At 35.3% G+C, this 13612-nt stretch overlaps 1 protein-coding gene across 3 annotated transcripts in view; it reads right to left on the bottom strand.

Annotated features, from left to right (window-relative positions):
• The window catches only part of LOC123702223 (ATP-citrate synthase), a 92017-nt gene that overhangs the window by 21015 nt on the left and 57390 nt on the right, over nt 1–13612 (bottom strand). For all 3 annotated transcript variants that reach the window (XM_045649909.1, XM_045649908.1, XM_045649910.1), the window contains exons 2-9: nt 13162–13293; nt 12965–13070; nt 11883–12068; nt 3553–3666; nt 2574–2653; nt 1812–2070; nt 1050–1262; nt 448–605 (exon numbers count right to left, since the gene is read on the bottom strand). In XM_045649909.1, coding sequence (XP_045505865.1) covers nt 448–605; nt 1050–1262; nt 1812–2070; nt 2574–2653; nt 3553–3666; nt 11883–12068; nt 12965–13070; nt 13162–13211 — 1166 coding nt within the window. In that variant the 5' untranslated portion in view covers nt 13212–13293. The remainder of the gene's footprint in view (nt 1–447; nt 606–1049; nt 1263–1811; nt 2071–2573; nt 2654–3552; nt 3667–11882; nt 12069–12964; nt 13071–13161; nt 13294–13612) is intronic.

Raw genomic sequence — 13612 nt, 5'->3', positions numbered from 1 at the left:
CCTAATCTGTTAATTGTATATTATAAATAAATATACAATTAACAGATTAGGGATGCTTTTCCATCATAGATTTATCATTGCAAAGAGATTAGACTCAAACACAAAGTGAAACAATTATTTCTTTAAATCAAATCAAAATTAAAATCACTTGGCTGAATTCGCGAATTTGTCGAGGGTATTGAAAATATATATATTAAAAATTTATTTATCTGTATTTCAAACGTTTCTGAAAATACAAATACAAAAAAAAATAAGTTCACATTAAAAAAAACGATGCTCTTTTACTAGACCAAGTGTATATGTACATATAAGGGAATTGATCTGTTGTGATATGAAACGACATCGTGTGATGTGACCCGACGTCGTGTGATGTGACGTGACGTCATGTCAGGCTATGTGATGATATGCAATATGCATTAAATTTTCTTTAAGTTTTATTCAACAAACCTCAACCCCTCCTGATAGTTAGGTCCACCCCTCCTCACGAATATGGTCACGTTGTACTGCAGTAAGGCGTCCTTGTAAGTTTCTATCGCCGTGATGATGCCCCGGAATGTGTCGGCCACGTTCGTGAAATTGGCTATACCACCGCCTATGATTAGCACCTGGAATTGGTAAAGATAGATAAAGAAAAAAAAACATTAAAAAAGTAAGAAAAATACTCTTATTAGCACTTACTAAGGCAAATAATTCAATCAGTATTTAACGTTAATTTCAATTAGATATTGATATCCAGAGAAACAGTTTATACGGGTTTAGACGGGCATAGTTTCTTTACGTCTATCGAGCAACTTAGAGCGACTGGTAAGCTATTCACAGCAATTTGCCTTACTATGGATTCTCATTGGCTAACTAACTATGGATTCTTATTGGCTAACTATGAATTCTCAATGGCTTACTAACTATGGATATCACCACGCACTCTCAATACTTAACAACTTCTCAAAATACCCCCTCTAACCTACTAATTATAAACTTTTTACCTAATTTTCTTACACATTCTACCACTTAAACCTTCCAAAAGGCCTTTTTACACTACATTTACTCACCTTGCCATTAGGATGTCTATCCCTGCACATCAAACTAAAAATAGTCTTCGCATAATCAGCGGTCTGGCTCTCAGTGGGAGCGCCCGAGTACTCTCCATAGTTGGCGAGCTCGCCCGCGCCGCCTAAAGCACATACTGTGTCCGTGTATACAACGGACGCACCGCCACCAGCCACCATGGTCCAGATACGACCGGACTTGTTTAGCACCGTTAGCTGAAGGAGAAAAGAAAAAAAAAACGATCATTTAATGAGAAAATGGAAAGTTTTATGGGAAAAATTACCAAAAATAACTAATTATTAACCTAAGCGAAAATAAGAAATTGAATTGGACAATGATCAAATGTTCACCTTTAATATAGACGAAAGAAATTTGAGAAGTATAGTAATCTTATATTTTAATGCGAAAAAAAAAGTTGTGAGAAAATTTCGCTTCATTTCTAATATAATTAGCTTCATTTCTATTATTTCAAGTAGGTAAAATTTCTTTCGGACTGCGCGTTATTGGAACAATGTCTTCATTGACTTTATCGCTGTTTAGTAAAAGGAAAAGTTTTAATTGAAATAGTATTATAGGGATCGCTGAAAATGATAAGAAATAAGGACTTCTTTTCACATCACTCTTTCTACTCTTTTTCACTTATCATAAAACTAGCCCAATTTACCCAGAAAAATAACGCTTTAATACATTTTTTTCCAGAAAACCATCTTTTTTTTTGACATATTGTCTCTTTTTCCCCAGTAACTCTTCTCTTCTCGACTCACCTTCAAGCTAGCTCCACTCTTCGCGTCCAAATCCGCTATATGCGCCTCCTCCGGGTACGCGTCCCTTCCGAACGGCGGCGGGAATACAATCTCGCCCCAATTCTTGGCACAAATAAAATCAGCGGTCTGATCCAATTTTGCCGCCAAATCTAAGAGATATAACCGCTCATTTGTGATTACTATGGGATTAATTTCCATATACGTAAAGTATAGATCGACGAACACGCGGTATAGCGATAGTATGAACGTAGTTAGTATCCTGGAAGGAAAAATGAAATATTTTATTATTATAACACCGTTATTGATAATCTATACTTATATTATAAAGCTAGAGTTTGTTTGAACGCACTAATCTCAGGAACTACTGCTCCGATTTGAAAAATTATTTCGAGGAAGGCTATAGGCTACACGCTAAGACCAACAGGAGCGAAGCAATGCGGGTGAAACCGCGGTGCACAGCTAGTGACTTTAATATAATATTTAGTTTTTGAAGTGAAACTTCTTTAGGCGCGTTGAGAGTAAAATTTCAAGGTCGCGTCATGCCAATACCGTCACGTCATGGAGTAAGGCAACGATTTTGGTATCTTTGAATCTTGCCAAAGCAGTTTCACTTCTGACACGTGTGCTCGACACACACGCTCTTTTATACCATCGCGTCATGGCAATACCATCACGTCATGGAGTAAGGCGGCGATTTTGGTATCTTTGAATCTTGCCAAAGAAGTTTCACTTCTGACACACGCTCTATTTTATAATAATTACCTCTTAATCGTAGCGGATTTGATGTTTTTCAGCAGCACGCGGTCAATTTCTTCACCAGTGGGAAAAGTATCCACGGGAATCTGAAAAAAAAAAAAAAAAAATATATATTTCCTGCATTGATTGATGTAGTATAAAAAAAAGACGTGTGTCACTCGGGGACTGGGGCGGTTGCGCTATTGCATGCTATGCCTTCAAGCCACACCTCCGCCCGTCGGAGTGGGGAGCGTGAGGTTTTTTCGTTACGGAATTTCTCGATTCGGTCCCCGCGCTCAAGGCCCGCGATAGAAGCTATGCAATAGCTTAATTAATAATCTATGTTGATCGGTAGAAATATCGTTTTCTATATTTGTAAAATAATTTTTAAACTCGATCAAGGAGTATGAGTTGAATCGTAAAAAGCCAAATAATGAGGGCAATGTCGATAATAGTTTGACAATGAGAAATGCTCTGCACTGCGCTTCGCCATATCTGCGCTGAGTCTAAGCGTGTTTTATAGTTTTAAACTATATTTAAGATTCAAACTCAGACATTTATTTATTCAATTAGACTTCTTCTAGAAGCACTTTTGATTCGTCATAACGTGTTTTTAAAGTTTACCACCGATTCGGAAAGCTATATCGTTCTTCTCAATAGATATTGAGAAGAACGGGCAAGAAACTTCACAGTTGCTCTTTTAAAATCATGTAAGTATTAGAATTTAATTTTACAAAATTTGCAACTGCATAATATACAGTGTGGAAATTTTCGATGGGCCTTGGAGGGAAAGTACTTGAAATACTGAAGATAGGATTTTTGCTGAAGGGCAACATTCCTTTATTTTTAAAAATAAATAGAAATGAATTCAAAGATTTTATAAAATTCACTTGCTTCGACCGGGAATCGAACTAACTAAAAAACAAAAAAATATTCTAAAAATATACCGCTAAATAAATTTATTAATTAAAGAAAAAAAATTATAAATATATAATTGCATACGCACATCAAGCCGTATAGCCAACGCGTCCACATCGCCAACATCCACACCGCCCTGGTGGTGGAACATTATCGTGTCTGTGCGTCTGCCTGACTGGATGCAGAGGTACATTTCTTCGTTCTGAAACACGAGAATATATTGGGTATTAGTTATATGTAATTTGGTTGTTAGTAAAAATAAAGTGCAGGAGTTGATAAATGATTTTAAAGAAATTATTTGTTTATTTTATAGAAATGTGTTATATACTACCAAGCCTATAGTAAAATCTACAAGTTAAGCCTCTATACCATTGCATAATCTTTGGCATATTTTATGGTCGCCTCTGCGTGCATACATATTCATCGGTAACAAACATTTTGCTGACTTCGCGTCGATATCGAAATTGGATCGCCGCTGTGGATTCCACCTCACTTGGCCTCCAACCTTGAGCCAGTCCATTGGTATTTAAAGTAATTTTAATGTATAATTTTTAATTGTAATATTTCTTCAATAAAGTAATCTTTGAAAATTGGTTTTTTTTGGGGCTCTCGGGCACGATAAATATATTTGGCGCAGTCGGTAGGATTTCCGGGTCCCCCAGGATAGAAAATTAGGGAAAATTCTGGAGGAGATAGGCGTTTCCAGCCGAACCGGAAATTGGAAGAACAACGTGGCCGAGCATCCAAACTTCGATACCTCCCAAGAAATGCCGAGATCTATGTGAGTACACTTTATTTCAGTGATTGCTCCTTTATTTCCTGTGTTAGTTTTAGATTTTTTTTATTTCAACACGTGTTATAAAATTTTCGATCGTGAAAATCAACGAACAGTGTAGGAATATTTTATAAGCGTATAGGAATTTAAATTAATAAGAATTGAAATTTTCTTTTGATTTAATAAATTTTAAAAATTAAAATTGAAGGAAATTAAAATCATTTTCTATTATAATAATTATTAAATTTAGATTTGTGTTAATATATTAATTAAATGAGTAGTAGGGAAGAATTAATTGATAGATTAAGACAACTTGACGATTCAGAAATTAGCGAAATTAACAGGGATATTTTAGTTGATAATTTAAGACAATTTGAAGAATCTAAAATGGCTACCCTAGATGATATCTGTAAAGCCCTCCGTTTAGTTCCTGAATTTGATGGAAATTCTCATGTTTTAGTAAGATTTATTAATATTTGTGATCAGTTAGTTGCAAAGTATGGTCAGGCCGGTGATCAATTAATTAATTCGGGTCTTTTAAATGGAATTTTGAACAAAGTAGTTGGTGCTGCCGCGCGACAAATTAATGCCAACGGTATCCCCAACGATTGGACTAGCATTCGTAATTCTTTAATAAATAATTTCGCAGACCAAAGAGACGAAACTGCACTATACAATGATCTAGCTTTATTAACACAAGGGTCTAACACGCCGCAAGAATTTTATGAACGTTGCCAGAACTTATTCAGTACAGTTATGACTTATGTTTCACTGCATGAATCCCTTGTTTCCACTATCGATGCTAAACGAGAACTTTATAAAAAATTAACCCTTCAAGCATTTTTACGTGGATTAAAAGATCCTTTAGGTTCCCGTATTAGATGCATGCGTCCGGAAACGATAGAAAAAGCTCTAGAGTTAGTACACGAAGAAATTAATACCATGTATATTCAGAATAGGAATTCACACGTATCAGATAGAAAACCTAGTGACAATAATCAGCCTTTTAAAATGCCTATTCATAGTTTTCAGCCCTTCAGGCCTAATAATTTTAATATGCCAGGTCCGTCTAGACCACAATTTATGCATAAGCCACCATTTTCACCCCAACATCAATTTAAAATGCCTTTTAATCAACCTCGAATGCCCACGCGCACCCAACAAATTTTTAGTGCACCACTTCCAAATAATAATCAAGGTTTCCAAGTACAAACTAGACCGCAACCATCATCTCAAGGCCCTAAGCCTATGAGTGGAGTTTCTCATTTTGTGACTAGGGAAAGACCGATGCAACCAGGTCCTAGTGGATGGAATTGGTCCAAACAGGGCAATCCACCACCCTCTAATTATTTTAAACACCGAGATGTTAATGTGAATGAATGTGCAAGCTTAGAATACGATACTCCTGATTATTATAATTATGATGATTACTATAATTACTATGATGATTATTACAATTATGAAGGTTATTATAATGACTATCCTGTAATGAACCAATATGAATATAGTGAAAGCCCTATAGTTGAGGAGTTAGTAGAACAGCCCCAGTCAGAACCAAACCCATCAACAAATGAAAATTTTCAGAAAGTTCAGAGTACAAAAAAGTTAAAATAGAATTAAATCTCCAAACTCAACGCCAATTGCCATTTATTCGCATTTCCTTCGGAAATGGATTCTATTTAAAATTTTTGATAGATACTGGAGCAAATCAATCCTTTATTAGTCCACAGGCCGTAGAACAATATTTTCCAGGCATACCACTAAATTTTGATCCGTTCGAAGTCACTAACGTTCATGCAACTAGTAGAAACAATTATTCAATTACCTTACCTTGTTTTGAAGAATTCAATGATGACTGTAATATTAAATTATACGTATATAAATTTCATAATTATTTTGAAGGTCTGATAGGGATGGATTTGTTAACTAAATTTGAAGCTAAATTAGATCTTAAAAATTCAACATTAATTACTAAAAATGCCATAAACCCAATTAAGTTATATAATTCCCGAAATTTAAATTTGTATGAAAAGATTATTCCAAGTGAAACCTCTTTACTTCTTAGATTACCAATAAACGCCGCGGATGGTGAAGTTTTAGTGCCAGAACAAATAATTTGCAATTGCATTATAAGTGAATGTTTAACTACAGTTAAAAATAATAAAGCCATAGTTCAAGTAACCAATCATACTAAAAATGACATAATTTTTTCATTAGAACATCCGACAGAAGCAACTATTTTTAATTCCGAATTTTCACTAGAATCTACAAACCGTGCCAGTGACGTTATTTCACGTTTGCGAATAGACCATTTAAATGAGGAAGAAAAAGCCAATTTAACAGCACTTTGTAGTAAATATGCAGACGTTTTTTATATAGAAGGAGAATCTTTGTCTTTTACGAACAAAATTAAACATAAAATCCGTACACATGATGAGGTCCCCGTATATACAAAAAGCTACCGTTATCCATATATTTTGCGTGATGAGGTAAAAGACCAAATTTCAAAAATGCTAAGTCAGGGCATAATTAGACCATCGGAATCTGCCTGGAGCTCTCCGATCTGGATTGTCCCTAAAAAAATGGACGCCTCGGGGAAGCAGAAATGGAGATTAGTCATTGATTTTCGCAAGGTTAACGAAAAAACAATCGACGACAAATATCCCATACCTAACATCAATGATATTCTTGACAAATTAGGGAAATGTCAATATTTCACAACCTTAGATCTAGCATCAGGTTTCTATCAGGTGGAAATGTCGGAGGAGGATATACATAAAACCGCTTTCAGTGTAGAAAACGGCAAATATGAATTTCTCAGAATGCCAATGGGCTTAAAAAATAGTCCCTCCACGTTCCAAAGAGTTATGGATAATATCCTTAAAGGACTTCAAAATGTCATTTGCTTGGTTTATCTCGACGATATAATTGTCTTTTCAACTTCATTACAGGAACATATAATAAATCTAGAAAAAGTTTTCCAAAGATTACGTGAATCTAACTTTAAAATTCAGCTTGACAAATCAGAATTTTTAAAACACGAGACGGCATATCTAGGACATGTAATAACTAAAGAAGGAATAAAACCTAATCCCGATAAAATTTCGGCAATTCAAAAATTCCCTATCCCTAAAACATCTAAAGAAATAAAATCATTCCTGGGTTTAGTAGGCTATTACCGAAAATTCATTCCCGATTTTGCTAAGATCACGAAACCATTAACTCAATGTTTAAAAAAGGGAAAGAAAATTACTTTTGACTCAGATTACGTTAACAGTTTCGAACGATGTAAGACACTTTTAACTAATGATCCTATTTTAATATACCCTGACTTTGACAAGGACTTTTTACTGACAACTGACGCTTCTAATTTTGCAATAGGTGCAGTACTTTCACAAGGACCCATAGGATCCGACAAACCAATAGCGTACGCTTCTCGTACTTTGAATGACAGCGAAGTAAATTATAGCACAATTGAAAAAGAATTGTTAGCCATAGTATGGGCAACTAAGTATTTTCGTCCATATCTTTTTGGCCGTAAATTTAAAATTTTAACGGACCATAAACCATTACAGTGGGTTATGAGTCTGAAGGAACCAAATTCTAGACTAACGAGATGGAGATTAAAATTAAGCGAGTTTGATTTTACTACCCATTATAAGCCCGGCAAAAAGAACACAAACGCCGACGCTCTATCTCGTGTGGAAATCTTTAACGAAGAGATAAGTTCAATAGTAGGCAATACATCCAAAGTATCTGTAGCCGACGACTCCGAAAGTACCATGACCGCCCATACCTGTAATGAAAACCCAATCCTTGAAATACCTATATCCTTTGAGCCCTTAAATAAATTTCATCGCCAGTTAGTTTTAAATATTGTTAGTGATGTAAAGAAACGTGCAACAGTTACCAAACCGTTCGATACTCATTCCAGGATATCTATACAATTATCAGAATCAAATTTAGAAACAGATTTAATCAATGCTATTAAAGAACATGTAAACCCTAAAATAAAGACCGGTATACTTATTAACCCTCCGTTAGGTATGTACAAAATAGTCCCAATATTACAAGAAAAATTTAAAAGCTCTTGCATGAAAGTTTTCATAGCTAAAATAGAATTAGAAAACGTCAAGGAATATCTTAGGCAACAAGAAATTATTCGTAATTATCATGAAGGCAAAACCAATCATCGCGGGATAAATGAATGCTACCTTGCACTTTCAGCACGTTACTTCTGGCCTGAAATGAAAGAACATATTACAAAGTATATTAATGATTGCACAATATGTGGTCAAGCTAAGTATGACAGGAACCCTATAAGACCTAAGCTTAATTTAGTACCCCCAGCTACAAAACCTTTTGAGATCGTACATATGGACACCTTTACAGCTAATAATGAAAAATATGTAACCCTTATAGATGTTTTTTCGAAATATGGACAGGCATACTTACTTAGAGATGGCACGGCACTCAGCGTCATACAGGCTTTGTTAACATTTAGTACTCACCACGGTTTACCACTTACCATAATTACTGATCAGGGTACAGAATTTAATAACCAGATGTTTTCAGAATTTTGTAAAATTCATAAAATAATTCATCATCAAACTTTGGCTCATTCCCCTAACGCTAATGGTAATATAGAACGTTTTCATTCGACTTTGCTTGAACATCTCCGCATATTAAAATTAAAACAGCGTGATCAACCTGTAATTAATTTAATGCCTTACGCTTTAATTGCATATAATAGCTCCATACACAGTTTTACTAAATGTAAACCCTATGACCTTATATTAGGGCATACTGATCCACGTGACCCTACTGACGTCGATTTAACTATTCATTTACTTCAACAGTATATGCAATCTCATAGAGAACAAATGAAACAGGTTTATGACGTTGTAAATGAATCATCATTAGCTAACAGAGAAGCTATCATTGAAAAACGTAATGAAACTAGAGAAAATGAAGTAGATTATGAACCTAACCAGCAGATTTTTGTCAGTAACCCCTCAGCTTCCAGATCTAAACTCGCACCTCGATATACCCAGGACACTGTTTTAGCAAACTTACCTATTCATATTTATACATCCAAAAAGAAAGCTCCTATAGCTAAAAATAGGCTAAAACGAATCCCTAAGACCGCCAAATTGTTGCAGGGTGCTGATCATGATGCTTCTCACAACGACACTAGCTCTCGAGATAAAACTTGAAGATCTTGGAGAAAGCCCTGGAATTTTACCCTTTAAGTTAGGTCCCATGCAACTAACCCATCATTATCATACATTTTTACAGTTTATACAATTAAGGGAAATAGATTCTAACATTAGTTTAGTGCAGTCTCAGTTAAGTGAAATTAGAAATAAGTTAGATAACCTTACTTATGCTGTCTATGAATCGCAAATAGATTATTTAAGTGATAAACTTGATTTTGCTTTGCAACAATTAAAAACTCTAGAACCCTTAAGGTTTAAGAGAGGCTTAATAGATAGTCTTGGGTCAGTAATTAAGAGTATAACTGGAAACTTAGATTATTCGGATGCAGTAAAGTATGATCAAGCTCTTTCAGTACTTAAGAAAAATCAAGATAAAATAGTTATTGAACAGAATCATCACATCAGTCTTAGCAAAGATTGGATGGATGAACAAAATAAAATTATTGCTGAAATTATAGAAAGTCAAAATAAAATTAATAAAACATTATTTATGATATTAAACCCTGACTCATTTCCTTCACCGGATATAGTTAAATTTGCGAAATTCGCACAAGCATTAGCAATAAGCAGTAATAATGTAGACAGTTTAGTAAGCGAAATAAGTAGGTTAGAGAATGCGCTAGCATTTTGCAGTGCTTCGCGCACTCATCATTCTATGATAGGTATAGGTGTAATGAAAAATATGTTAAGTAAGCTTAAGACATTTTATAATAAAGAAGAAATATTAGATTTGGAAATTAGAGACTATTACGATATAATTAAGCCAGCATCTTATTTTAATGGAGATCAGTTAGTTTTTGCTTTTAAATTTCCTATAGTTTCACCACTTGAATATAACTTTTATAAATTAGCTATTGTTCCTAATAAAAATAGGCAAGCTATAATCCCTCCTTCTCCTTTCCTTGCAATCACTGGTAATATGCACGTGTATATAGAGGCAGAATGCCCGAAGTCAGGCATGAGGTACTTATGTGAAGACGAGCTCCACCACATGCTGAAACCTCAGCCGGACTGTATCAGCAACATCGTTGAAGGAAATCTCCATGAAGAAAGGTCCTGCGAAATGACTACCGTAAACCTGATGAAACCTGCAATGGAAAAACTTGATGACCGCCACTACGTCGTCGTGTTCCCGTCTCCAACTGAAGCCCGGTTATCCTGCGAAAGAGAAGAAATCATTAATCTCAATGGAAGCTACCTCGCCACAATACCACCTACCTGCAAGCTGCACACAGAAGACTTCACCATTGTCAACACCAACGATCATATCAAAGGACAGCCCATAAAAATTACTAAAGTTTCGGCTCATGTAAAGGAGCCTACCTTATCCTTCTCTATTAAAAGTAATTCAATCAGCCTGAAGAAACTTCATGAAATTCAAGACAAGATTCACCATCAAGAACCTATTCAATTAGAACAAATTCCAATGTTCTATAATACAACTATTCCTTTCTATACTATATTATGCAGTGCTATTGCACTTTCTCTTATAATTTTGGGCAGAAGATTAATCCTGAACAGAAGAAAGAAGAATGAAGAAAGAAGCCAATCAAGCAAGAAGCCTCGCCAAGAACAAACCTATGCTGAACCTGGACCAAGCCAAGACTGTGGAAAGCTGCCAATGACATTTTTTCCTGTCGTTCAAAAATAGTCCTTGAACTAAGGGGGGAGGTGTTATATACTACCAAGCCTATAGTAAAATCTACAAGTTAAGCCTCTATACCATTGCATAATCTTTGGCATATTTTATGGTCGCCTCTGCGTGCATACATATTCATCGGTAACAAACATTTTGCTGACTTCGCGTCGATATCGAAATTGGATCGCCGCTGTGGATTCCACCTCACTTGGCCTCCAACCTTGAGCCAGTCCATTGGTATTTAAAGTAATTTTAATGTATAATTTTTAATTGTAATATTTCTTCAATAAAGTAATCTTTGAAAATTGGTTTTTTTTGGGGCTCTCGGGCACGATAAATATATTTAATGTTTTTGGAACGAAGTTCCTTATCGCGCGTTGTGAAAGGGGGCTAGACGGAGAAAATTCTCACGAAAAGTTGTTACGACACTTTTTGCGACAGACAGAGACTCTCACTCTCTCTCTCATAGAAAACAAATCAGCTATTTTAGTAACTTCGTTCCACCCGGGTGTCCCTTCACACCTCTCAAAACTTTTTTTTCTACAGAGACGAGATATATTTTTTCTTTTTCTATTAAACTTAAAAAAAGCTATCATTTCTCCATTTACTTTTCTGGTTTTGAGATGTAATACATTTTATTTGATATTGTGTGTGAATGATATATTTCTCTGGCTTCGGAAGATGCCGACCCGCTGCTCCTTGCCCGAGTGCTCGCTGATCCATTTCCCCACTTCACTCTACCACACTCCCGCTCTACTCTACCCCCACTCTACAACACAACTCACCGCTTCGTGCTTAACAAACGGCTCGACCACGAACCGCCTCAGCTTGCCCACCGCGGCGCCGACCTGCTGCTCCTTGCCCGAGTGCTCGCTGATCCATTTCCTCACTTCTGCGGCGTTCTTGTTGACGCCCACGAGGCCCAGTTTGCCTCGCCGTTTGATCAGCTGGTCAGGTTTTACGACCAGTTGCTGGAATGTAAAAATACATAGAAATAACCAATAATATATCTAATAGTATATAAATTTACATAGTATTAATCATTGAGATATACATATGGAGACGACAACGCCTACATCACTTATGTTCCGCTCAACATACGCCATACGGCGTAACTGCACGCTCATTTTTTATTTGTTTTAAAGTGAAACGCATCAAATAAGCCTTCGTGTGTGTTACGATATTGCACAAATAATACAAATAATACGGAAAAGTGCAAAGGAATAACTTTCATCGGTAAGTACCTAACTAGATAATAATTTTTAAAACTTAGAGCAAAAAAATGGCGCACAGATTTTGTTCGTGGTGTCTCCTCCATACGTAGTATTATTATCTCAATGGAAATAACCAATAATATATCTAATAGTACATAAATTAACATTGTATAAAACAAAGTCGCTTTCTCAGTCCCTATGTATGCTTAAATCTTTAAAACTACGTAACAGATTTTGATGGGATTTTTTTAATAGGTAGTGATTCAAGAGGAACGTATTAGTATATAATTTACTAGGTTTTAGCGAAGCGGGTGAATCCTTGCCATAAAAAAACTATTTCGCTTGACTGTATTATTTCGAATTTTCAAATATATTGAGCTTCAAGTGTAATAATTTCATAGAATTTATTCGTAATGTCAATTTCGATATTTTTTCTCTCAAAACTATCACAAATATAAAAGCAACCATGTAACTGTGAACGAAGACAAATATAAATTCACTTTCAAGTGCATTTACTACAGAAGTTACAATTTTTCGATCTACTTATTTTTACCACAAAAACAGTACATAAACAAAATTGTCAGACTTCCGAAGTATAGATTTTTCCACATTTCTATATACAATAAAAAATTTTAGACAAATTATTATTTTACCTCCTTAGTCAACCAGGGGTTTTTGCCCAGTTCGTCTTCCCATATCGTCCCCTGTTCGAAGACAGCGTACCTGCATGGCACCAATGCAGTGCCGGGGGCTATGTGCCTGGAAAATTATGATAAATATTATAAAAATTTCATGAGCATCGGTCCAGCCGTTTCGGAGGATTAACTAACATTGTGTCAACAATACCAACCTATTTATAAGATCCTTGCCGGCCGCCTCGTATATCGCCTTTGAAGACATTATGTCTGTTTGCCTGTCTGTTTATACAAAATGGAGTCGTTCGTTGTGATGCGCTCGCGTCATATGGCCGATGGTTTATTATCTGTGGAAAAAAGAATCAAAATTATTTACTTCATATTATTCATAATTCTACATATAGTCTATTCTATAACTCGCAAGAATTTATTTATATTTTAGAAAAATTTATAATACTGTATGCAAATCTACGAATATGAAGTTTACGTAACTATGCTTGGGATGATAATATGGAGAACAAGGGACATTTTTTTCCAAAAATCAACTCCTAATTTTTTTTAACAGGGATGATTTTTTTGTCCTTCCTTTGTAGTAAATGATTCAATTCCCATGTATTTTTAAATAAATATGCAATGTCTATAAGACGTTTAGATACTTTTTTGTCC

Source organism: Colias croceus, chromosome 23 (genome assembly GCF_905220415.1).
Source record: "Colias croceus chromosome 23, ilColCroc2.1".
In the NCBI taxonomy this organism is placed as follows: Eukaryota; Metazoa; Arthropoda; class Insecta; order Lepidoptera; family Pieridae; genus Colias; species Colias croceus.
Note: the sequence above shows the minus strand (reverse complement) of the source record. Positions and strands in the feature narration are given on the sequence as shown.